The following is a 24427-nucleotide window of genomic DNA, read 5'->3' on the forward strand; positions in this document are numbered from 1 at the left end:
CATCTACCTCCATCACCCTCTTTCCAACCCCCACCCCCGCAGGGTTCTATTGCTATTCTACACAAGAGGGTAACTTACTAAGGCCAGTTAACTAACAACATGTACGTTTTGGGACATGGGAGGAAACTAGAAGGGAGAACATATTGACTGCACACAGATAGCACCAGAGGTCAAGATTGAATCTGGCTCACTGAAATATGAGTTGCCAGTTCTATTAGTTGCATCTCCCTAAATGTGGGATGAATGTAATCCAGAAGTACGCATGCCCTAGGATGTTGATGTTACATTACCCAGGGATTTACTGACCTGTCCTTTTTGGTATATAAATCAGGGTCATGGAGACCAGGGCCATTTGCTGCAATATCATCCAGCCTGGGTCATGCTGTAATTATTGATTTTGAACACAATCGACAATATGTAGACCCCTAACAAACTGTGGGGTGAAATCAGAGAACATGTACAAATCCATTGTATTAAGGAACTAAAAGAGAAAATGTTCAAACACGCAGCAGGTTAGGCAGCATCTGTGGAGAGAGAAACAGACTTAATGTTTCAGACTGAAAATCCTTAATCAGTTTTCTGATTGTTCACAGTGATAAAGATTTTGTTACCCCAGGGTGAGTGTTGAAGAAGTCAGATTTGAACGGTAACAGAGCCTTTAATATGGTGATTTAATATGGACTGTCTGGTGTTCATAAGGTCATAAGTGATAGGAATAGAATTTGGCCATTTGGTCCATCAAGTCTACTCCATCATGGCTGATCTATCCCACCCTCCTAACCACGTTCTCCTCCCCTCTCCTCATAACCTCTGACACCTGTACTAACCAAGAATCTATCTCTGCAGTGTTGAAAGCTATCATAACCTGCAGGTGCGAAGTAGAGTGGCAAAAAGTCTGGTGGTAAAAGTCACAGAGGAATTACGGGGTAGTTTGTCATTTTGACCAAAGGTGTTTCAATACATTATGCAGAGTTGAGATTCACTGCATTTATGAAGTAATGTATGCAGTCAGAGGTTGCATTGTTTTGTTTTTCCTTTGAGGTAGGTTGGGCAACTCGACATTCCAGAATTGTATGCAGTGTACTGCTTGTTCAAGGGAGAGCAAATTAATTACAACATTCTCTCTCTAAAGCCCTTAGTATTTTCAAGGACTTGCTGTAAGTACACAACTGTTTGGTGAGGCAAGCTGCCACTGAAACACTGCAATTGACAATGTTCAAAACACACTCCCTTGAAAGGGTTGCTGATGAAAACTTGCGCCGTGTGTGCTTTGTGCTTTTCTCGTTATTTTTATTATCAAGATTCCCAAAGATTGAACTTTAATTTCTATTAGTTAACCTTGGCACACAGCAAGAAAACTCAACGTTCCCTGGCCATTTGCTGAGTGCACTGACTTTCGTTCTCTGGTTCTCAGTTGGGGAAGGGAATTTTGGCGTTGGGGAATTAGTTCCCCTAAGTTAGATGGTCAATGGGACAGGAGGAAAGTATCCAGCTCCTCATCCCTATCCAGTAATGTACAGGAAGGAGCTGCAGATTACACCAAAGATAGACACAATATGTCGGAGTAACTCAGAGGGACAGGCAGCATCCCTGGAGAGAAGCAATGGGCTTCAGGTCGAGCTCAGTCTGAAGAAGGGTCTCGACCCGAAACGTCACCCATTCCTTCTCTCCAGAGATGCTGCCCGTTCCGCTGAGTTACTCCAGCATTTTGTGTCTATCCAGAATTCTTCTCGTTCCACCAGTCCTGCTTGGGTAGATTCAACATGTCCCACCCTGTGCGAGAGGGCCTGGCAAGTTCACCAGCCACCATCCAAAATGGTTCCCTGAGCTCCTGTACCAGGAGCAAACAGAAGGAGGACTTCATCTGATGTTACGTGGCAGTATCATGAAAGCAATAGAATTTCTTTGGAAGATGGAATGTCAGTGCTGTTCTAAAATGCTGATCTATATCCTTGTGTATTGAATAAAGAATGCGGCTGCTATTCTCTATATTCTCGATGCTTCCTATTTTATCACCTGGTGTCCATATATGTCTGTTTCACACGGGGACGGGTGGGCTAGCATTGACTGCATAACATGGTTTCGAAGAGGTCCTTTCTGTCAATTTTTAAATTTTTTTAAAAATTTCTCATTTCGCTCTTGTGTTACAGATAAACTCGCCTATGAATTCAGTCAGCAGCACAGAGGATGTGAAGCCACCTTTAGGAATCAATGGCATGCTTAAAATGCCATCCCATTCTTCAAATTGTCCGATTTCGCTCACCAAACACATCTGTGCCATTTGTGGGGACAGGTCTTCAGGTGGGTGCGTGTTCATGGTCTCTCTGGTGTTCCTTGCCTGCACTAATACCCTGGTAGTTCATTCATGACCAATTGGCAGATTTGCTCGTCCTCATCTTGAACTTTCCTTCATCACTCCTTTAAAGGGCTGCACCTTAAAGGTCTCGAGTATCTCTTATCCCGTTATCCTGTTGCAACCCTCATGATTTTGGAGATTGCAGCTTTGCCTATTTATGCAACGCACAACAGGGCTCTTGGTGTTGGAAAGGTTACGCTGACACCTGAATTACAGTGATGCACAGTGTACAAGGCTGTGAAATGGTTTGGCCCAGCTTGCTCCAGTCGCTGGTGAGCTGCCCCATGGGACATAGAACAGGGCAGTACAGGAATGGACCGTCCAGCCCATAATGTTTGTGCCGAAACATTACGCTAAATTAATCTGATCTCATCTAGCTGTACATGATCCATATCCATCTATTACTTGTACTTCCATGTGCCTACCCAAAGCCCTCTTAAACGCCACTATCGTGAGTGGCTCCGCAACCACCCCAGGCAATGCGTTCCAGGCACCCACTACCCTTGGTGTAAAAAGCTTGAACATGCTTCTTGGTTTTATAGAGAAAAAGTTTACCATAATCAAGACTAACAACACGACAAAACATTTAAAACAATTGCTTTTTATATATTTTTAACAATTAATACATATCAGTTACTTGATTCTGAAATTCCAAAAATGAATGGGGAAACTACAAAGAAATGGCCAAATGTTGGCACTCTGCCACTGAATTCCACAAGGAGCTCATTGCTGGACTGCAGCCAGAATGACATTGTGGAGACTTGAGAACTCTTGTGAAGTTCACTATTTGTTTGTTCACATGAGTAGGCCAGGAGGGATTTAGATTGTCAAGTCTATCTTGTGCTCAAATGCTGGATTAAAACACCCAGAGTAAAAACTCGAGTCTGGAAACGCTTGTTCATAGTGCTACCGTGCAGGGGAAGCACTTATCATGGCATCAATGAAGGCCTCTGCTTGATAAATCTCAATTTATTTGAGCGCGTAAAAGAAGGCATAGAATTCCCCACATAATAATATAACAACAAAATGCGGAAAGAGGCCGGTGGGCTTCTTGAGCCTTCATTATCTTTGAAATTGCTGACCAATTAGTCCTTGTCTAGGAAGGAACTGCAGATGCTGGTTTAAACCGAACATAGACACAAAGAGCTGGAGTAACTCAGCAGGTCAGGCAGCATCTCTGGAGAAAAGGAATGGGTGACGTTTCGGATCGAGACCCTTCTTCAGACTGAGCGTCAGGGGAAAGGGGAACGAGATATAGGCTTTCACCTAGCCCACAATGGCCCGTTTCCTTCATCGTTACTTTTTTGCATATCTTTCGTTCATTTGTTCTATATCTCTCTCCATCACCATCTATACCTCTCATTTCCCTTTCCCCTGACTCTCAGTATGAAGAAAGGTCAAGACCCGAAATGTCACCTATTCCTTCTCTCCAGAGATGCTGTCTGACCCGCTGAGTTACTCCAGCTTTTTGTGTTTATCTTCGAGTCCCACTTGTCTGATGTTTTCTCTTAAACCTGCAAGTATTTTCGTTCAATTATTTATCCAATTTCTGGAGTGCATGAGCATGATCAGCATGTTGTGGGATTTCTTATTCTTGGTTCAAAGGTGAGCAGAGTACGTACGTCCAAAGTTATTTCATATTAAAGGCGCTCTCTCTCTCTCTCTCTCTCTCTCTCTCAAGGATGAGTTGCTGATGCTGTATTAATGTTATGGAAGGAACTGTTTTAAACTGAAGATAGACACAAAAAGCTGAGCCGCTGTGTTACTCCAGCTTTATGCGCCTATCTTCTATAGTTATGTTCCATGGTTTCACACTCAGTATTAACAATATTCCCTTTTATTGTTTCAGGCAAGCATTACGGCGTTTACAGTTGTGAAGGTTGCAAAGGATTCTTCAAACGCACAGTGCGCAAAGACCTTACCTACAATTGCCGTGATAGCAAGGACTGTATAATTGACAAGCGTCAGCGTAACCGGTGCCAGTACTGCCGCTACCAGAAGTGTCTAGCCATGGGGATGAAGCGGGAAGGTATGGGCGCAGACTTCAGAGGTGTGTCTAGTTAGGCTAAGGGACGTGTGCAGGGCTCACTCTGCGGAGGCTCTTGGTGACGTGCAGCTTTATTGCAGAATAATCAACACTGAAACCACCTATGCAGCTCCAAGGTGCCACCTGGTGTGTAGTTTTATTCTTTCACCCCTCCCCCTCCACACCCCCTTCCTCGCCTGTATGCCCACAACCAGACCCTCGCTCTAGCCTGTCCTGGGGATGTGATTTAAAGAATAGAAACAAAACCAATGATGCCTTGATGATCAGTAAAGGTCTACGATCAAGTCCGAACATGGGTGGGATGCTGATATTAAAATTTAGCCCAAGTTTCAGCAGAAATCACAAGATTGTGATTAGCGGCCACAACTCTGGCCGATATCCCCATCTCTAACCTGGGGGTCAAAGCCGGTGATTGAGAGCAGAGATTCACGTTGATATTTCCATTCATTGTCAGGCAAGATTCAAGATTCAATTTAAATGTCACATTCACCAATTAACGTACAGTGAAATGTGAGGCAAAGAGCATTGCTAACATTGCCTTGATCAGCTGAATCTTCATGTCAAGAATGACACCTTTCTATGTGATGTAGAGTTTGCTCTCTACATGTGCACAGTTAATTATTTACTTGCTTTCTTTCTTCTCTTAAATTAACGTTTTCCTGCTTTTGAAAAAGAGCCCCAGCACGATTTTGATTAACTTAAGGATTTGTTCTCCGTCTCTCGTTCACTTCTCGGCCTCCAGTTCTTTATCAAGGGCTGTCATTGACCTCCAGCTCCAGAATGGGGCTGGCCTCCTCAGGCAGAGTACGTGCACACGTAACGGAGAATGACTCCCAAGTGTTGTCTGCAAACTCGGCCTTTAATCAAGGCAGAGGTGATTATGAATTCTGTGACCTGAGTGTAACACTGCTCGATACCTGTAATCAGAAGATGAGTGCAGCATCTGTCACTGTTTGGGATGTGGGCTGAGAAGGGAGGTATCACTGGCACTGTGTTGGTGCCCCTCGTGTGGTTTGCTGACAGTGAATACATTCGGTAATCTAGCTGCTGTTCCCAATGCTGATGCACAGACTGGCTCCAGTACCAAGTTATGGAGATGTCTCTGTCAAAGGTGAATATTAAGACTGTAATCATAATCTATACTAGCTCTCTTACAGTGGGTCATGTTCACAGCATGTGCCCCAAAGGGCTGATTTAAGTGATTGTTTATTTCTTCTATGTTTACGCCAGTGATTTGCAGGTTTCACATTGTCTGCTGATCCATTCCAGAGGCACACAAATGTCATCTTCTATACTTGTCTTCCACTGCTGGGTGTGTGAAACATACAATATAATATACAATACCTTTTATTTGTCATTTGAACCTCACATGTGGTTCAAACGAAATTTGGTTTCTGCAGCCATACAAAAAAAGAACCAAGACACACACCAACACAATTCAATTCACATAAACATCCATCACAGTGAGTCTCCTCCTCACTGTGATGGAAGGCAAAGACTTGTCTCTCCCCTGCTCTCCATTCCTCTCCCGAAGTCGAGGTCAAAGCCCCCGGCGGGCGCTAGCAAGTCCGCGGCCACTCAAAGCCACGCCGGGCGATGTAGGGCCCTGCCCCGGGTCTTGATGTTGGAGCCCCCGGCGGGCGCTAGCAAGTCCACGGCAATTTACAGCCGCGCCGGGCGTTGTAAGGCCCCCCTCCAGGTCACTCTCAACCCCGCAATTCGGGCGGGAGAAGTCGCCGTTGCCGGTGCCCCGCAAAGCAGTCTCCCACCGGGGACCCGCGAGCTCCCGGTGTCACCATCCACCGGAGTCGGGTCGCAGCAGCTCGCCCCCGCAGCTCTCCACGCTCCGAAGCTGGCTAGCTCCACGGAGGTAGGTCCGTAGGTCCACAGGCTCCACAGGCTCCACAGGCTCCACAGGCTCCACAGGCTCCACAGGCTCCACAGGCTCCATGGCCAGTGATTGCAAGGGGAAAGCTTTCAGTGACAACATGACTTTACTAGTGTCCATAACCTGGCAGTGTCCTAGCGATGAACCTTGTAATGTTAGGTCACTAAAAGGTCGTTTCACTAATCAGATATGTGATTGAATTTTAAAGCATGAGAGGAGGCCATTTGGCCCACCATGCCAATGCTGGTTCTTTGAAGAGCTTAACATTGGATTTTTGCTCAAGGCTCTGGAATTTTCAAGCATTTATTCAATTCTCTTGTGCCAATTGCTGTTAAATCACCCATTACCATTCCAGCCAGTGGATTTTAGTTCATGAAAATGGAAATAGATTACATTGGAGTCATAGAGTGATACAGTGTGGAAACAGGCCCTTTGGCCCAACTCGCCCACACCGGCCAACATTGTGCCAACTACCCCACTTGCCTGCGCTTGTCCATACCCCTTCAAACCTGTCCTATCCATGTACCTGTCCAACTGTTTCTTAAATGATGAGATAGTCCCAGCCTCAACTACTTCCTCTGGCAGCTTGTCCCATACACCCACCACCGTCTGTGTGAGAAAGTTACCCCTCGGATTCCTATTAAATCTTTTCCCCTTTACTTTGAACCTATGTGGTCCTCGATTCCCTTACTCTGGATAAAAGACTGTGCATCTACGCGATCTATTCCTCTCATGATTTTGTAAACCTCTATAAGATCTCCCCTCATCCTCCTACGCTCCATGGAATAGAGACCCAGCCTACTCAACCTCTCCCTATAGCTCATACCCTCTAGTCCTGGCAACATCCTCGTAAATCTTTTCTGAACCTTTTCAAGCTTGACAATATCTTTCCTATAACATGGATTCCAGAACTGAACACAATATTCCAAATGCGGTCTCACCAACGTCTTATACAACTGCAACATGACCTCCCAACTTCGATACTCAATACTCTGATGAAGGCCAAAAGCCCTTTTGACCACCTTATCTACCTGCGACTCGATCTTCCTGGAACCATACTACTAGATCCCTCTGCTCTACAACACTCCCCAGAGGCCTACCATTTACTGTGTAGGTCCTGCCCTTATTCGACGTCCCAAAATGTAACACCTCATACTACTTTGTATTAAATTCCATCAACCATTCCTCCGCCCAACTGGCCAATCGATCCAGATCCTGTTCACAACCATCTTCACTATCTGCAAAACCACTAACTTTTGTATCCTCAGCAAACTTGCTAATCTTGCCCTGTATGTTCTCATCCAAATCATTAATGTAGATGACAAACAGTAACGGGCCCAGCAACGAACCCTGTGGCACACCACTAGTCACAGGCCTCCTTTCTGAGAAGCAACATCAGATTTGTGAGACACGTACAAAACCATGCTGACTATCCCTAATCAGCCCTTGCCCATCCAAATGCCTGTATATCATATCCCTCAGAATACTGTCCAGTAACTTACCAACTACAGATGTTAAGCTCACCGGCCTATAGTTCCCAGCATTTTTCCTGCAACCATTTTGAAAAAAGGGACAACATTTGCCAACCTCCAATCCTCTGGCACCTCTCCTGCATTTAAGGACGACTCTTAAATTTCAACCAGGGCTCCCGCAATTTCCTCTCTGATTTCCCACAATGTCCTCGGATATACCTAATCAGGCCCCGGAGATTTGTCTAACTTCAAACACGACAGTACCTTCAGTACCTCCTCGACGGTAACACTGACTGCTCTCATGACACTTCCATTGACTGCTCCAATTTCCTCCGTCCTACTGTCTTTCTCCTCGGTAAATATAGAGGAGAAATACTCATTGAGGACCTTGCCCATCTCCTGTGGCTCCACACAGAGGTGACTGATTTTATTCCTGAGAGGCCCCACTCTCTCTTTAGTTACCCTTTTCCCTCTTATTAAAAAAAAATTGCATTCCCAACTCTGGATCTTTTGCCAAACCCATTAAGTTTGTATAATCTTGTTATTAATCCTTCCTTCTGGTGAAACAGTTTAGAGATCTATAGGTTGCGACAAAAGGAGGACTCTTGTGGCTATGTTGGTGATTTAATGGCGCTGCCGAGATTAGTCCTGTCTATTAAGTTTTCTCTTGTTTCCCTTTCCCCTGATTCTCAGTCTGAAGAAGGGTCTCGACCCAAAACATCACCTGCTCCTTTACTCCAGAGATGCTACCTGACCCGCTGAGTTACTCCAGCATTTTATGTCTATCTTCGGTTTAAACCAGCATGTGCAGTTCCTTCCTATATATTACGATTTTCTTCTTGTTCCTGCAGATTAGTTCTCTTCGAATACATATACATATGCAGATGTTCTGTGAAGGTTTCCCTTGGACCAGGTTCTATCATCCCATCAGGTGGTCCATTCAGATCTTAACAGTAACAGCTGAAGATGTAGCTTCTCCTCCTGCCCCTGCATCTTTTGACCTGTTAATTTAAATTCCATAATGTTGGATTGATTCATTTCCTAGACACAGCATTCTCTCCATATTTTCTCTAGAGATGGTGTCGTTTTGAATATTTCTAATTTGTCTCCACTAATCTGTGCTCTGAGGGAAAAGAACGATCCTAATCGCCAATAGGGAGGCACAGCGGTAAAGTTGCTGCCTTACAGCGCAAGAGACCCGGGTTGGATTCTGACTACGGGTGCTGTCTGTGCCGAGTTGATATGTCCTCCTCGTGACTTGTCTCTGAGATCTTCAGTTTCATCCCACACTCCAAAGCCGTACAGGTCTGTAGGTTAATTGGCATGGTATAATTGTAACTTGTCTCTAGTGTGTAGGATAGAGTTAATGTGCGGGGTTCGCAGGTCGGTGTGGACTCGGTGAGGGCTGAAGGGCCTGTATCCACGTTGTATCTCTAAATTAAACTAAAAATCTCATCCAGGTGGCAGTGATCCTCATCCACACTTCTCTTCCTCCCCCTGTCCATTGGTTTGACATCCTATAGCATGTTGCTCAGAACTGAGGCCACACTGGTTGTTTGTAAAGATGTACCAAGACCACCCTTTAGCACCACCTCGCAGACTTGCACTCTAGCCCAGTTGGGGAAGTCCAGGACAAGGGGTCCTGGACAAGGGGTCACAGCTTAAGGATAAGGGGGAAATCCTTTAAAACCAAGATGAGAATAACTTTTTTCACACAGAGAGTGGTGAATCTCTGGAACTCCCTGCCACAGAGGGTAGTCGAGGCCAGTTCATTGGCTATATTTAAGAGGGAGTTAGATGTGGCCCTTGTGGCTAAGGGGATCAGAGGGTATGGAGAGAAGGCAGGTACGGGATACTGAGTTGGATGATCAGCCATGATCATATTGAATGGCGGTGCAGGCTCGAAGGGCCGAATGGCCTACTCCTGGACCTAATTTCTATGTTTCTATGGCATTGGGTGATATTTTGATGCAATAGCTTTTGAAGATGTTCTGGCTTCCATGGTTAGACAGCCTGACAATATTAATCGCATCAATTTATGATCACTTCACAGCTTGCAGTGGGAGCTTGTGCTGAAAGTGGTGCGCTGAACATTAACCTGATAGAATCAGATGAGGTTGATAGAGAAACATCGAATAGTGCAGAGGGAAAAACAGGGAGAGAATGTGACTTGGACAGATTGATGCGATTGTATGCAACCGATGAAAATGCTTTGAATTTTTTAATTGAGATTAATTAGCTGAATGGATTAACGAATAGAGGAAATGCAGCCATTACTAATCAAATTGTGACATGCCTCAGGAAGCCGGTCAGAGTTTCATTAGAACAATTTGTATATGTTATTTAATGAAAGTCAGTACTTGCTGGCCTGGGGCCAACGATCTGAATTGTGCTGCACAGCTGGTTAGGTTGGGATTGGTGGGGGTCAGTGTGTGGACTAGGCAGTGGAGCCACTGAGAGGCTGGTTAGGGATGCCCGAGTGTGAACGTGGGCTATCGTGCCTTTCAGAAAGCGGCTGGTCGCATGGGCTTTTGGGACAGTGCTGCTGTGTACTGACGAAGGAGCAGCAAGCTGTAGTGTGGGCGTTTGCTCCTGCCGGTTGCTGGCAGCCTGGTGAGCGAGAGAGAGAGAGAGAGGGCAGCCGTCTGATGCCTGCGCCAGGAGCAGCTTCTTGCAGCAGACTGCCTTGTGCCAGCCAGCACGTACCAGCAATCAGCACAGGAAACTGGACAGCAGCAGCGCTGGGGAGCGGTGGAGGAATCCCCGACAGAGGCACCAGATGTTTTGCTGCACAGGGAGGCTCTTGGCAGAAAGCCCTCAGATGGAAATAGGGATAGCGAGTGGCCTCTAACATAGGAGTGCTTCACATGTGGCATCTGACATGTCATACGTTCTAGGAGCAGAATTAGGCTATTCGGCCCATCAAGTCTACTCCACCATTCAATCATGGCTGATCTATCTTTTCCTCTCAACCCCAATCTCCTGCCTTCTCCCCATAGCCCCTGACACCCTGTTGCGCCTCCACATCAAACCGCCAATAAAAGGCACTGTGCTGGAGTAACTCGGAGTCAGTCTGAAGAAGGGTCCTGGCCCGAAACCTCCAGAAATGTTGCCAGACCCGCTCAGTTTCTCCAGCACTTTGCCTTTTTTTGTAAACCAGTATCTGCAGTTCCTTGTATTTACATCTAACAGCCAATAAATGCATGATTTAAAGATGTTCCAAAATACTTAATGTGGAATAAATAAATACAATGACAGTGAGGTAATAAAGTCCAGTAGATATTTTAAGCACTGACATCTGAACCAATTCCTGTGTAGTTATTTGGGTGCACCAAGATACTCTCTGTCCCTCCCCGCCCACCCGACGCCACTCCGCACATTCCAGTGGGGGAAATCCACCAGTTCATCGCGGCCACCGAAGGAGCCCAACATCGGCCCAGACTGGCCTCCTTCCGGTGGCCAAACTTACACGGGCTCACCAGCTCGCTGAACCTCATCCTCATCTTGGAAGACCTGGAGGACGATGCCAAGACCAAGAGCAGCGTCGTTCCTGTTGAGGGTAGAGGGACCAGTAGAGCGTCCCTTGTATCCAGGGTCCGGAGGGCCAGGAGCACCACCACCACCAGGGGGAGGAGCGGCTCTGCGGTCAGTGACCGGAGGACCGATGACGGGATGTAGGGAGCGGGCAGGGCCGAAGATGTCCTGGTTGGGTTGCTCCTAGGCCTGGCCATCTGCTAGTCACAGCGCCAGGCAGAAGAGGGCTTTGCCCGAGCCAGATGCTGCTTGCCCCTTTACCGGGGTTAGGTCTGCGCCCAGGTGGTGTTATTTGTAACTTAGTTGTTTGTGATTTAATGTTTGAATAGTTTGGTGACTTTGTAATGATGTGGTGGGTGTGTCACCACGGTTTTGATTTTACATTAAAAGAAAAAGCTGGTTACGAAGGCGGAAGAAGGCTCTTCCCGAGCCGGCTTCCTGTCCCTTTTCCGGGGTTACCTCCGTGCCCGGGTGGTGTTAGAGAGGGACGGCGCGCTGTCCACGGGCGCCCTGGGGGATTTCCGGGACCGCTGGGCACCGCGGGGGGTTGAATGCATCCTTGACAAGGATTGTAACATCGTTGTATAGTAGTTTATTTAGTATATTTGTTTATCTTGTATTATGGTGGTGGGTTCTATTTTGTTTTATTGTATTGGAAATATTATTTTTATTAATTGAATAATTTATTTTTTTTGATTTAAAAAAATAATGCTCTCTGCCATTGCAACATCATAATGTTACCCTTAGTTACAGCAACAGAGAGGATAATCTATTGAGTTGTGATGTTACTGAAGAATAGGGTGGATAGGGTGATAAAGAATGCTTTCACCAGTCAGAGTATTGAGTATAGAAGTTGTGAGGCCATGTTACACTTGTGTAAGACAATAGTTGGTGAGGCCACATTGGAGTGTAGTGTTAGTACAGTTTTGCTCACTATGTTGTAGGAAATATGTTGTCAAGCTTGAAAGGGTTCAGAAAGAGTCGAGAGAAGATTTACTGGCATATATAGACAATAGGTGCAGAAGTAAGGCCATTCGGCCCTTCAAACCAGCACCGCCATTCACTGTGATCATGGCTAATCATCCTCATTCAGTACCCTGTTCCTGCCTTCTCACCAGACTCGAGGGACTGAGCTATGGGGAAGAGTCTGAGCAAGCTAGGACTTTATTCCTTGGAGGACAGGAGGATGAGGTGTGATCTTATAGAGGTATGCAAAATTGTGAGAGAGAAATCGATTAGATAAACATACAGTCTTTTGCCCAGGAGGACATAGGTTTAAGGTGAGAGGGGAAAGATTTAATGGGAACCTGAGGAGTAACTTTTTTACACTAAGTGTGGTGGGTGTATGGCACAAGCTGCTGAAGGAGGTCATTGAGGCAGGTCCTATCACAACATTTAAGAAACATTTAGACATGTACTTGATAGGATTGGTTTAGAGGGATATGGAACAAGTAGGCTGATGGAACTACTGTAGATGGGGCATGTTGGCTGGCATGAGCAAGTCGAGCCGAAGGGTCTGTTTCCATGCTGTATTAATCTGTCTCCATGGCTCTTTAATAATAAACCTCGGGGCAGCTCAGCATTGTTTGGGAAGAGGATGAGAGGAGCGTGAGGAGAGAAGTGTATTGATGGGGAGAATAGTGGCGTGGATGGGAAGGAGAAATTGGGCAATTTGTGTTTCGGGAGTGTTGTATGAACTGGATGTTTTGCATTGGTGAAGAGGCAGCGGATTGACGGCTGTAGAGGGATGTGATGGGGGTGATTGAAAGCTGGCAGCAAAGGAGTGGGCTGAGTTATTCATGAGGTAATATTAGAGTTGATTTTTATTTGGCGACATTTTATATACGTATATAAAATTTGGTACTCTAGGGTTTGATTATTCCGAGGTTCTCTTGTTGCGATTCATCCAAACCTCATCTTCCCTAATTGATACAGAGCTCCATTCACCCATCCCACCAATGTCAGAGTCTTAAAGCACAGAAAGGAGCTGTTTGTCTTGCACACATTTTGACCTTGGCCTGCTTCAATGTAATTTTAAATTCTCTCTCTTGTTTTAAAATCTATACACAACTCAAAAAATCTCCCGCAGCCCTGTAATCCTCTACGATCTTTGTGCTCCTTTCATTCTGGGCTTTTGCCCCTAACCATGTTTTAATTGCTTCCTTACTGGTGGTTATGCCTTCAGCTATGTTGGGGAAAAGCTAAAATTCCTTCGCTATATTCCTTCTCCTTCAAAGCTGCACCACAATTCACCTTTGATTAACCTTTTAGTCTCGTTATCTGGTGAGGTGTCAGATTTTCTCTGGCGACCTCCCTTTGAAATGTCTTGGGATCTTTTATTACACACACGTTTCCTTAACTTCGGATATGATACAAGTCTTTCCCTAGAGCAAGCGCTGAAGCTGGAATGGGAGCTCCATATTGAGAGCCTGCAATCACAGCAGCCTCACTCTGTGCTGAGTGATGGGGCGATAACTAAGTGAGAGAGGAATTTATGAGGTGATCATCAAATCGCCAGGGGATGTTTGAGATTGCAGCCTGCCAACAGAGAGCGACAGATTAGATCAGGCCAAGAGGGTGTCTGGCTGTTAGTGGGGGTGTGTTAGGAGACTCCTATTAAGTTTTATTTTATTTATAGCCAGGGATCCGTTTAAATAGAGGAATGTGTCTACTTCCTTGTGAGAAGCCTGTTCCCACACCTGTCAGACGGTGTTTGGTTCATGTTAATTCCCGTTTTGCTGACTACACTGCACACCACTGTTTAAATTGAGAACCACCGTTGAATTCTCCTTTCATTGGGCCCCATGCATCATTTACCAAATACCACCGACTCACTCCAAGTTAAGTTTAACACAAAGAAGAATCAAATACACAGGACAAGATGTTAAGAAGTCCCTTGTCCCAATAGGTGGGGAGCATTTCACGACATTCGTTGATTGTTGAGAGTGGTAGACGCTCAACATCGGTGGAGGGCGGGGGGGGGGATACGTGTATCTTGGCCTGGGTAACCTTCAGGACAGTTGGGCACAGGACACATCATCAGTAGTGTACCCTTGCATCACTGGGTGTTTCGGCCTTTTAACACTATACACCCTCCACAAGGGCGGCCCGCTGCAGGATGATCAGCCCTCAGCGCGTGTCCCGTGTCAAACCGTCCCAAAGATTCACCCTGAAATACTTGGGGCCCAGCATGGGTCTTTCCGCTTGAGCCAAATCCACCGGCTGCTTCTTTCAGCCGCCTCTGAGAGTGATCTTATGGTCTTCCGCAGAGCCTGACCGTGGATTCCAAGCTCCTTCAGCAGTCTGATGGTAGATGACGCAACAAATCCTCTGCATCCCACTTCAACTGGATAGACTTTGGTGTTCCAGCCACGCTGCGTTGCCTCTGCTGCAAGCTCTGCGTAGCGCAGCTTCTTACGCTCATAGGCCTCCTCAACAGAGTTCTCCCATGGAACTGTGAGCTCTATGATGTAAGCAGTCTTCTGTGAAGGGGACCAGAACACCAAGTCTGGCCTGAGGTTGATGGAAGCAATTTCAGGTGGAAAAACTAGTTGTCGGCTGATGTCCGCCAGCATCCTCCAGTCGCGGGCCCTGCATAGGTTTCCTTCTTCTGATCTGGTGGAAGGATGTTTAGATGTTTTCTGTCCTTCTCGGACAAAGGTTGTTGTCCTTAGGGGAGGGGGGGGTTGCTTGCTCTCGGAGGCAAGGAGTTGGTCGCACACCGCCTGTTCTCAAGGGCTGATGCCAGGCTTTTTAGTACCTGATTATGCCGCCACGTGTATCTCCCTTGCGTGAGGCTGGTCTTGCAGCCTACCATGATGTGTTTGAGGGTCGCTGGAGTTGGGCAGAGGGCACAGGTTGGATCCTCGCCGTACCACTGATGGAGGTTCTTTGGTGATGGAAGCACGTCATAAGTCGCTCTGATGATGAAGCTGATCTTGCTTGCTTCCATTTCCCGTAGTTCTTTCCAGCTGATCTTCCTCCGCTCCACACCTTCCCACTGCATCCATTGCCCCTGTTTGGCAAGAGAGACCGCCTTTGCACTTCTTGCGGCCTCCTCCTGTCGCCGCACCTCCTCGACCACCAATGTCCTCCGCTCTGATGTTGTGGCTCCTTTCAGTGGGCCCCATGCATCATTTACCTAATACCACCGACTCACTCCAAGTTAAGTTTAACACAACATATAGACACAAAAAGCTGTAGTTACTCAGCGGGTCAGACAGCATCGCTGGAGAAAAGGAATAGATGACGTTGCGGGTCGAGACCCTTCTGTAGACTGAGAGTCAGGGGAAAGGGAAACGAGAGACCTAAACGGTGATATGGAGATATATACAGTTGATCTGGGTCTTCATGCGCATAGAATCTTAAAGCACAGATGAAAGCCTACACTGACAGTTAATAGGGGCTATTCAATTAAAACCAACCCCTTGCTCTTTTCCCTAAAATATTTACTTTTCAAATGTCTATTGAATTCCCTCTTGGGAGTTTTCATTTTAATTTTCAAATTTTCATTCTTGTTTTCAAATCGTGCAAGTCCTCATCTACTTTTCTGCAAACATCTTTGCCTCTCTGCGACACACTATTTCTACATGCTCTGTCTCTGGACTGTGACTGTTGTTGCCTGCTCCCGACTCTTGTTGTTCTTCTACTTAGAATTTGTGTTTGGGATCTCAGCTGTGCATAAGATTCCAGACGGCCTCCTTGATTCAGCTCGTGTACCTTGCTGCACAGAGGAAGGCATATGATCCATGGTGTGCAAGATCTTGGAAGAGTAATTCGCTACTTTTGCTTGCTCTTTTGCTCTAGTCCTTCACAATGTTCATTAAAAGTATTTTTCCAATTGAATCATCTTCACTGCCCCTTTAAGCAACACATTCCAAATCATAACTCATATTCCATACAAACAGCTCTTCATCCCCTCCTCGACCTGTTCATCGATTTTGATCATTCTTTATTCATTCGGTTGCAGTTCCTCCTGTCAGTGGGAGCAGTACAGTCATAGTCATACAGCGTGAAAAGAGGCCCTTCAGCCCAACTTGCCCACACCGACCAACATGTCCCATCTACACTAGTCCCACCTGCCTGTGTTTGGCCATTATCCTTCTAAATCTATCCTATCCTAAATGTTTCTTAAACCAGTAACTTATTTATTCTTTCTAAAATGCTACTATGTTGACTACTGCTAAATTTCTCCATAACCTGATCTGCTGATCTGAAGTGAAGTAACCCTGACCTCTCCAGTTTTGGTACATATTTGAAATGATCCCTGGTTAAATTAAAGCAAATCGTCTGTGCCGTTTCCAAGCGCTTGACATCTTTCCCAAAGTGTGGGCGTTGGAATCAGATAATACACTCCAGCAGAGGCCCGGCCAGAAGTATTTTTGCATTTGTAACTTGTCCGTGTACAGAGGAGAAGGATCTGAGCTGTTCTCAACAAACATTGTCAACTTGTGAATTGTGTGAATGCTCGTGTTCTGTGTTTTATTTTGCATCTTTTAAGATTCAACTGTTAACTGGGGGAAAGTGCATTGTAACATGACATTCCCTGTCAACAGAATCCTTGCAGTGCACCTTGAGGATTAGATGAGGGTCAGGCCCGGCTGATAGCGGGAGGCGTACCACTCTGTTTGGTTCTGTGATTTGCTGGCAAGGTCCCACAAATGCTTGCCATCCTTAAGGGCCTTAAGCGACGATTGCAGGGAGCTGCCACATTGAACTATTGCAGCTTCCCTGGTGAAGGTACTCCCGTGGAGATGTTGGGTGGCAGTTCCAGGATGTACGAAGGACCGACCTTACCCTTCTAAGTTGTAATCTTGTGCCACTTGGCGGGGAACCTATAAGGGGCGGGATTCCCATGTGGCAGCCTGGCCAGATCCTCACTCCTCTAAAATTCGGTCCTGGGTCACTGTTTGGTGTAACTTCCTCTGACGGAGGCGAGGAGTGGATCTGATTCACCATCCAATATTTATGGACATGGGTTGAGGATAAGATTGGACTGTGCTATACCAGCTCACTTTAGTGAGTTGGACATGCCCGCTGAAGGCTGCCCTGCAAAAATGGAATCCGCAGATAGACACAAGGTGCTGGAGTAACTAAAGCGGGTCAGGCAGCATCCCTGGAGAAAAAGGATGGGTGACGTTTCAGGCCGGGACCCTTCTTCAGACTGAAAAATAAAGGGGAGGGAATTGGTGGTAAGAAAAGGCGAGAACAAAGCAAGGTAGGGTGGAGCCCACAATGGCCTATTGTTGGCTGGGGAAGAGGTGATAACGAGGGATACAAGGATGCGAACAGGGGGAACAAGTAGGACTACTAGGGTGCTAGAGAGGGGGAGGGAATGCAGGGGTTACTTGAAATTGGAGAAATCAACGTTCTTACCGTTGGGGTTCTAAGCTGCCCAAGCGAATATGAGGTTTCTGTTCCTCCAATTTGTGTGTGGCCTTACTCTGACAGTGGAGGAGGCCCATATATGTCCTGGCAAATACAGAATCCACAGCTCAGCGTGGAGAGAATAAGACAAAATAAAAGCAAATTGCTTTGAAAGAAGCACAGCGGCAGTATCGGTGTGGGGCAGGTCGCTGAGGAAGGTGTTTCTGAAACGTCGTTACTCCATGCAAGGTGTTTTTGCAGTCAGGAGGAGTTCTGCTGAGTGATGGTGAGTTGGGCCCCTCAACAGTTATCCCCCTTCTTGCCTGCAGCTGTACAAGAGGAGAGACAGCGGGGTAAGGACAGGAATGAGAATGAGGTGGAGTCAACGAGCAGTGCCAATGAGGACATGCCAGTGGAGAAGATAGTGGAGGCCGAGCTGGCTGTTGAGCCCAAGACTGAGACTTACATCGACTCCAACCTCGGAATGGGCAGCAGCTCAGTGAGTACACACACACACACACACACACCACAGCTACGAATCCTAGTACCTGGATGCATGGTGGTGCAGTGGTAGAATCGCTGCCTTACAGCGCCAGAGACCTGGGTTCGATCCTGACTACGGGTTCTTGTCTATACGGGGTTTGTATGTTCTCCACATCACCGCGTGGGTTTTCCCCGGACCCTCCTCCCACACTCCAAAGACGTGCACGTTTGTAGGTTAATTGGCTTTGGTATACAATATACAAATTTTTTCCCTAGTGTGTAGGATAGTGCTAGTGTAATGGGGATTGCTGGTCGGCATGGGATCGGTGGGCCGAAGGGCCTGTTTCTGTGCTGTATCTCTCTTACCTCTAAACTGTAATCACAGTGCACCCCCGATAAATCCTGCTTCCTGCAGGCACAGCACTAAAAGAGAAATTGTGGTTGATTGAAAATGTAATGCATTTCAAAAACAGCCCACGTGATGTGGTCATGGCTCAGACTCAGTGGTCGCCTCCAGGGCTGTTACATTCCTATGGTAGAATAAATCCCTGGATCTGCACTCGACAACAATCCCTCTGTAAGCATGCTCTGCTAATCAATTCCAGTCCCCACACAAAATGGAAATAAATCCCAGTGTCACGGCAATACGTTTGAGTCTGTGGAGATGGAAGTACTGGAATCTGGAGCAAAACCCAAACTGCCGGAGGAACTCAGCGGGTTGAGCAGTATCTATCTACTGGGGGTGGGGGAAGGATTGTCGATGTTTTGGGATCAAGGCCCTTTCTCATGACTGATGAACCCTGATGCAGGATTTTGACCCAAAATGTCAACAGTTCGTTTCTGCCCAGAGGTGCTGTTCGCCTCGCCGGGGTTCCTCCAGCAGTTTGTTTATTTTTGCTTCAGGTTTTAGTTCCGACACTGCAGGACGTGGTGGCAATAAATTCCAGCGCCCTCTTTTACACGATAAAGTCATTAATTCCAGTGTCTACGTTGCGTGACTAATCCCCGTGCTTAAGCTGTGAGATAAATAAATCCTGGGTGCCATCGCCACTAACACGGGATGGCAACAAATCCCCGCACTTGCTCCGGCAATAAATCCCGGTCTCTGCTCCGCATTTATCGCACTACTGATCAGCACTCCGTCAGTGCTACCACTGATTTGTGGTTTTGCATTGTTCCAGATTGTGCCATTAAGCCCCAGCTCCACCCGTCCTCTCAGGAGGAAGTTAAACATCCCATGCATTGTTCCAAGAACAGCAGAGATGTTCTTCAAGTCGAGGCAAATATATCATCCCTCAGTCAGCATTGCTAACATGGATTATTGCTGGTCATTGCTATTTATAACATATAACCATATAACAATTACAGCACGGAAACAGGCCATCTCGGCCCTTCTAGTCCGTGCTGAACACTTACACTCACCTAGTCCCATCTACCTGCACTCAGACCATAACCTTCCATTGCTTTCCTGTCCATATACCTAGCCAATTTATTTTTAAATGATAAAATCGAGCCTGCCTCCACCACTTCCACTGGAAGCTCATTCCACACAGCTACCACTCTCTGAGTAAAGAAGATCCCCCTCATGTTACCCCTAAACCTGGCTGGGAACAAATTGTATTGTGTATTTCCTTCATCTGACGGTAAACAATCCTTAATTAGAAAGTTGAGAGCCGTTTTAAGCAATAAATGGATTAGATATATGCCCCCCCAGCATCGTATCTTTCATTGCCCTGCTGCCATGTTGCTCCAGTTGTAGTGGGAACGGATGCTTGCGTGGGTGAATAAAGTACTAGTCAAGTGGGTCTCTATATGCAGGATGGCAAATGAAAATCAAAATCTACTGGAAAGTTGTTGGTCGGCAGGGACTCGGTGGGCCAAAGGGCCTGTTTCCTAGCTGGATCTAAATCTAATCTAAAAATATGTTCAAAATCATAAATTAATTAGATAATCTTATTTTGGAGAAAAGATTTCTTCTGGAAAGGGAATCCAGAATAGCCGATGTAGAGAAGGAGATTTGGATTAGGATATGAACTTTAAAATTTAGATTCCACGGCTGGGAAAAGGGTTCTGACAGTCTACCCTGTCCACGCCTCTCCTATGCAATAGAAGGGCAGAGTCTCAAAACTAAATCAATTTTATTCAGGAATGAAATCAGGAGACCTTCACATTAAGGTTAGTAGAAATCAGGAACTCTCACACAAAATCTTGAAGATCCCTTGGGTCAGATGACCCTTTCATGACTTAGATTGGTACGTATTGGTTGAAGGTCAGGAAAGACTGGAGTAAATGAATGGCCTGTAGATTAACCCTTATTAATCCAGGCCATTCACTGTGTGTGTTGTCGTGGTTCATTCACAAACATGGCCTTTTCCTGTTCTTGAATGGAAAGCAACTGTAAGTCAGCTGTGGAGCTATCCTCCTGCATTTTCAGGGAATCCCGACCAAAGCTTATGTGTTACTGTGATATTCTATTCTCTTTCCTGGCCAGCCGAATGACCCAGTTACCAACATCTGCCAAGCAGCTGACAAACAGCTTTTCACTCTGGTCGAGTGGGCCAAGCGGATTCCACACTTCTCCGAGCTCCCGTTGGACGACCAGGTCATCCTTTTGAGGGCAGGTAAGGAGCTTTTTTTTTCCCTTTGACCTCTGCTGGTGTCTCATTCATAGTACCTATCTATCCTAACTCCTCAATCCAACAAACATGACAACCATCCTCCCAATTCTCCCAAACCTATTACCCTGACCACGTAATAGACCATAGACACAAAATACTGGAGTAACTCAGCGGGGCGGGCAGCATCTCTGGAGAAGGAATGGGTGACGTTTCGGGTTGAGACCCTTCTTCTGACGTCCTTGCGTAAAAAATTATGAGAGGCGTGGACAGGGTAGACTGTCAGAACCTTTTCCCAGCGTGGAATCTAAATGTTAAAGTTCATATCCTTGCGTCCAAATCTCCTTCTCTACATCGGCGAGACCAAGCGCAGGCTCGGCGATCGTTTCACTAAACACCTCCGCTCAGTCTGTCTTAACCTACCTGATCTCCCGGTGGCTCAGCACCTCAACTCCCCCTCCCATTCCCAATTTGACCTTTCTGTCCTGGGCCTCCTCCATTGTCAGAGTGAGGCCCAGCGCAAATTTCAGGAACAGCGCCTCATATTTCGGTTGGGTAGTTTACACCCCAGCGGTATGAACATTGACCTCTAACTTCAGATAGCCCTTGCTTTCCCTCTCCATCCCCTTCCCCCTCCCAGTTCTCCCACCAGTCTTACTGTCTCCGACTACATTCTATCTTTGTCCAGCCCCCTCCCCTGACATCAGTCTGAAGAAGGGTCTCAACCTGAAACGTCGCCCATTCCTTCTCTCCAGAGATGCTGCCTCACCCGCTGAGTTACTCCAGCGTTTTGTGTCTACCTCCAAATCTCCTTAGTAGTTTGTCAACGCTGTTGCAAATTGCCCCCCAATATTTATGTACATTAATAATATATAAACGACAGGCAGCATTTCAATATCAGTGACATACAATAGTGGCATTAAAGAGGGTTTTAGATAGGCGCATGAACATGCAGGGAATGGAGGGACATGGCTCATGTACAGGTAGAGGAGATTAGCGTCACGTCGCATCATGTTCAACATAGAAACATTAGGAGCCTATTTCTTAGAAACATTAGCCAAAAGCTTTGTCATCCAGGTGCATATAAGCTGCCTTATGGAGAAGATAGGTTTCGATAGGGAATTTCATCCCTTCCAGCATATTTGAAAGTGTACACCAGATGAATCAGGAACATGAGTAATCCTGTTCTACCGTTTAATAACATCATGGCTAATCTGGCAGTAACCTCAAATATGCATTTCCATTGACCTATAATAAACTTTCATCCCCTTGCTTATCAAGTGCACCTCTCCCATTGCAATGAAACTATTTGAAGAATCTGCTTCCACTGTCCTTTCAGGAAGAATGTTTCAAAGATTCAACACCATCTGAGAGAGAAAAAAATCTTAATTTGTCTTAAATGGACAATTGCTTATTTTTAAATAGTGATCCCTAGTTCTAGGTTCTCCCACAAGAGGCAACATCTTCACATCCATCTTGTCAAGGAACTTAAATGTTTCAGTCAAGCCTTCTTCTAAATCTTCTAAATTTCAATGGTTACAAGCTAGTTTATCAAGCATTTCCTCTTAAGAAAACCCTGTCCATTCCAGATGTCGTTCTGACTCAAAGAGTAGTACTTTGGATAGTGATTCAGCAAGGTTTTTCTGTGCTTCATAGTATGTGTAGGAAGTGTATCTTCTCACGGAGCAGAACTCCCTCCATTCCCTTGCTCCCAGTGCCCCCTCTCATAGAATCATAGAAACATAGAAAATAGGTGCAGGAGTAGTCCATTTGGCCCTTCGAGCCTGCACCGCCATTCAATATGATCATGGCTGATCATCCAACTCAGTATCCTGTACCTGCCTTCTCTCCATACCCCCTGATCCCTTTAGCCACGAGGGCCACATCTAACTCCCTCTTAAATATAGCCAATGAACTGGCCTCAACTACCTTCTGTGGCAGAGAGTTCCACAGATTCACTGTGTGAAAAATGATTTTCTCATCTCGGTCCGAAAAGACTTCCCTCTTATCCTTAAACTGTGACCCCTTGTTCTGGACTTCCCCAACATCGGGAACAATCTTCCTGCATCTAGCCTGTCCAACCCCTTAAGAATTTTGTAAGTTTCTATAAGATCCCCCCTCAATCTCCTAAATTCTGGCGAGTACAAGCCGAGTCTATCCAGTCTTTCTTCATATGAAAGTCCTGACATCCCAGGAATCAGTCTGATAAACCTTCTCTGTACTCCCTCTATGGCAACTTCCGTCTTGCCTTCCGTGGTGCCACCATTTGCTGAGACCCAGGGTCAGAGTAAATTGGGACTCTTGTCTACTGGCACCAGTATCTCGAAGTTCATTGCTGCTGATCTCTGAGGGAAGAGATGTAAACACTCTCTAACATGGGCCAGCCTCAGATGGGGAAGTGGGCAGCTTCAGGGATGGCTGCAATCAGCCATGGATTCGTGGCTGTGAAGGGGGATACTCAGAATGCTAAAAATGATGAGATAATGTAACAGCAAGGGTGGAGTTGAGATCCCCGACTGTTAATGGAGGAGTAATGGAATAGTCACCACTTTTCAGAGAAGTGGAGTCTATTCCATTGTGTTCTTGGCTTGTGCCTTGTAAATGGTGAGAATTGAGACCTCGCCCCCAGCTTTTATCGGTTGATTCGTTTTGAAAGGCCACATGCATTGTGGAAGGTATCTGCAGTCTGTCTTCAAGTTCAATGGATTCCTGATGTTACGTCCACAGGCTGGAATGAGCTGCTCATCGCTTCATTCTCTCACCGATCCATCGCTGTGAAAGATGGGATTCTGCTGGCGACCGGTCTCCACGTGCATCGGAACAGCGCGCACAGTGCGGGAGTGGGAGCCATCTTTGACAGGTGAGCACTTTAATCACCCGGCCGCTGGTGGAGGCTGCTGGCGTCTTGCTGGGTCAGAGGTGGCCCTTGGTATCAGCAGGGGGAAAGAATGTTTAAAATCTTCAGCTGCAGTTTGCAGGGCAAGAGGTTGGAGATGGGGAATTTAGTTTAGTTTAGAGATACAGCGCGGAAACAAGCCCTTCGACCCACCGAGTCCGCGCCGACCAGCGATCCCCGCACACTAACACTATCCTACACACACTCGGGGCAATTTACAATTTTTACCAAAGCCAATTAACCTACAAACCTGTACGTCTTTGGAGCGTGGGAGGAAACCGGAGATCCTGGAGAAAACCCACGCAGGTCACGAGGAAAATGTACAAACTCCGTACAGGTGGCACCCATGGTCAGGATTGGAACCCGGGTCTCTGGCGCAGGAAGGCAACAGCTCTGCCGCTGTGCCAAAGTGCCACCCAAATTTGGGACGTGGTTCGGGATGAGGAATCCATGTGTCCGTGATATTGAGATGTGCTATTTGAAAGTCGTGTAATCTACATTGGAAATGTAAAAGGGGAGTTTTTGAGGAATTGGGTTTCCCTGATTGTTTATGGAGCCAGCTGAGTTTTATATCCAACTTTTAATTCCTTTTTCCAGAGTTCTGACCGAGCTGGTTTCTAAAATGCGGGACATGCAAATGGACAAGACAGAACTGGGCTGCTTGCGAGCGATCGTGCTCTTTAACCCAGGTAAGGGGCAACAAGGTACAACTCCCTCCTACTGCAGCTCTTGTCAGATGTTAACCTCCTTCCACAAAGGGCTGCCTGAAC

At 46.4% G+C, this 24427-nt stretch overlaps 1 protein-coding gene across 4 annotated transcripts in view; it reads left to right on the forward strand.

Annotated features, from left to right (window-relative positions):
* Positions 1 to 24427, forward strand: part of rxra (retinoid X receptor alpha) — a 112819-nt gene that overhangs the window by 81688 nt on the left and 6704 nt on the right. For 3 of the 4 annotated variants that reach the window (XM_033048978.1, XM_033048979.1, XM_033048976.1), the window contains 6 exons: positions 2151 to 2301; positions 4206 to 4406; positions 17993 to 18162; positions 20638 to 20767; positions 23489 to 23621; positions 24255 to 24346. In XM_033048978.1, the coding sequence (XP_032904869.1) occupies positions 2151 to 2301; positions 4206 to 4406; positions 17993 to 18162; positions 20638 to 20767; positions 23489 to 23621; positions 24255 to 24346 (877 nt within the window). The remainder of the gene's footprint in view (positions 1 to 2150; positions 2302 to 4205; positions 4407 to 17992; positions 18163 to 20637; positions 20768 to 23488; positions 23622 to 24254; positions 24347 to 24427) is intronic. The other variant, XM_033048980.1, reaches the window with a different exon arrangement.

Source organism: Amblyraja radiata, chromosome 32, assembly GCF_010909765.2.
Source record: "Amblyraja radiata isolate CabotCenter1 chromosome 32, sAmbRad1.1.pri, whole genome shotgun sequence".
Classification (NCBI taxonomy): domain Eukaryota; kingdom Metazoa; phylum Chordata; class Chondrichthyes; order Rajiformes; family Rajidae; genus Amblyraja; species Amblyraja radiata.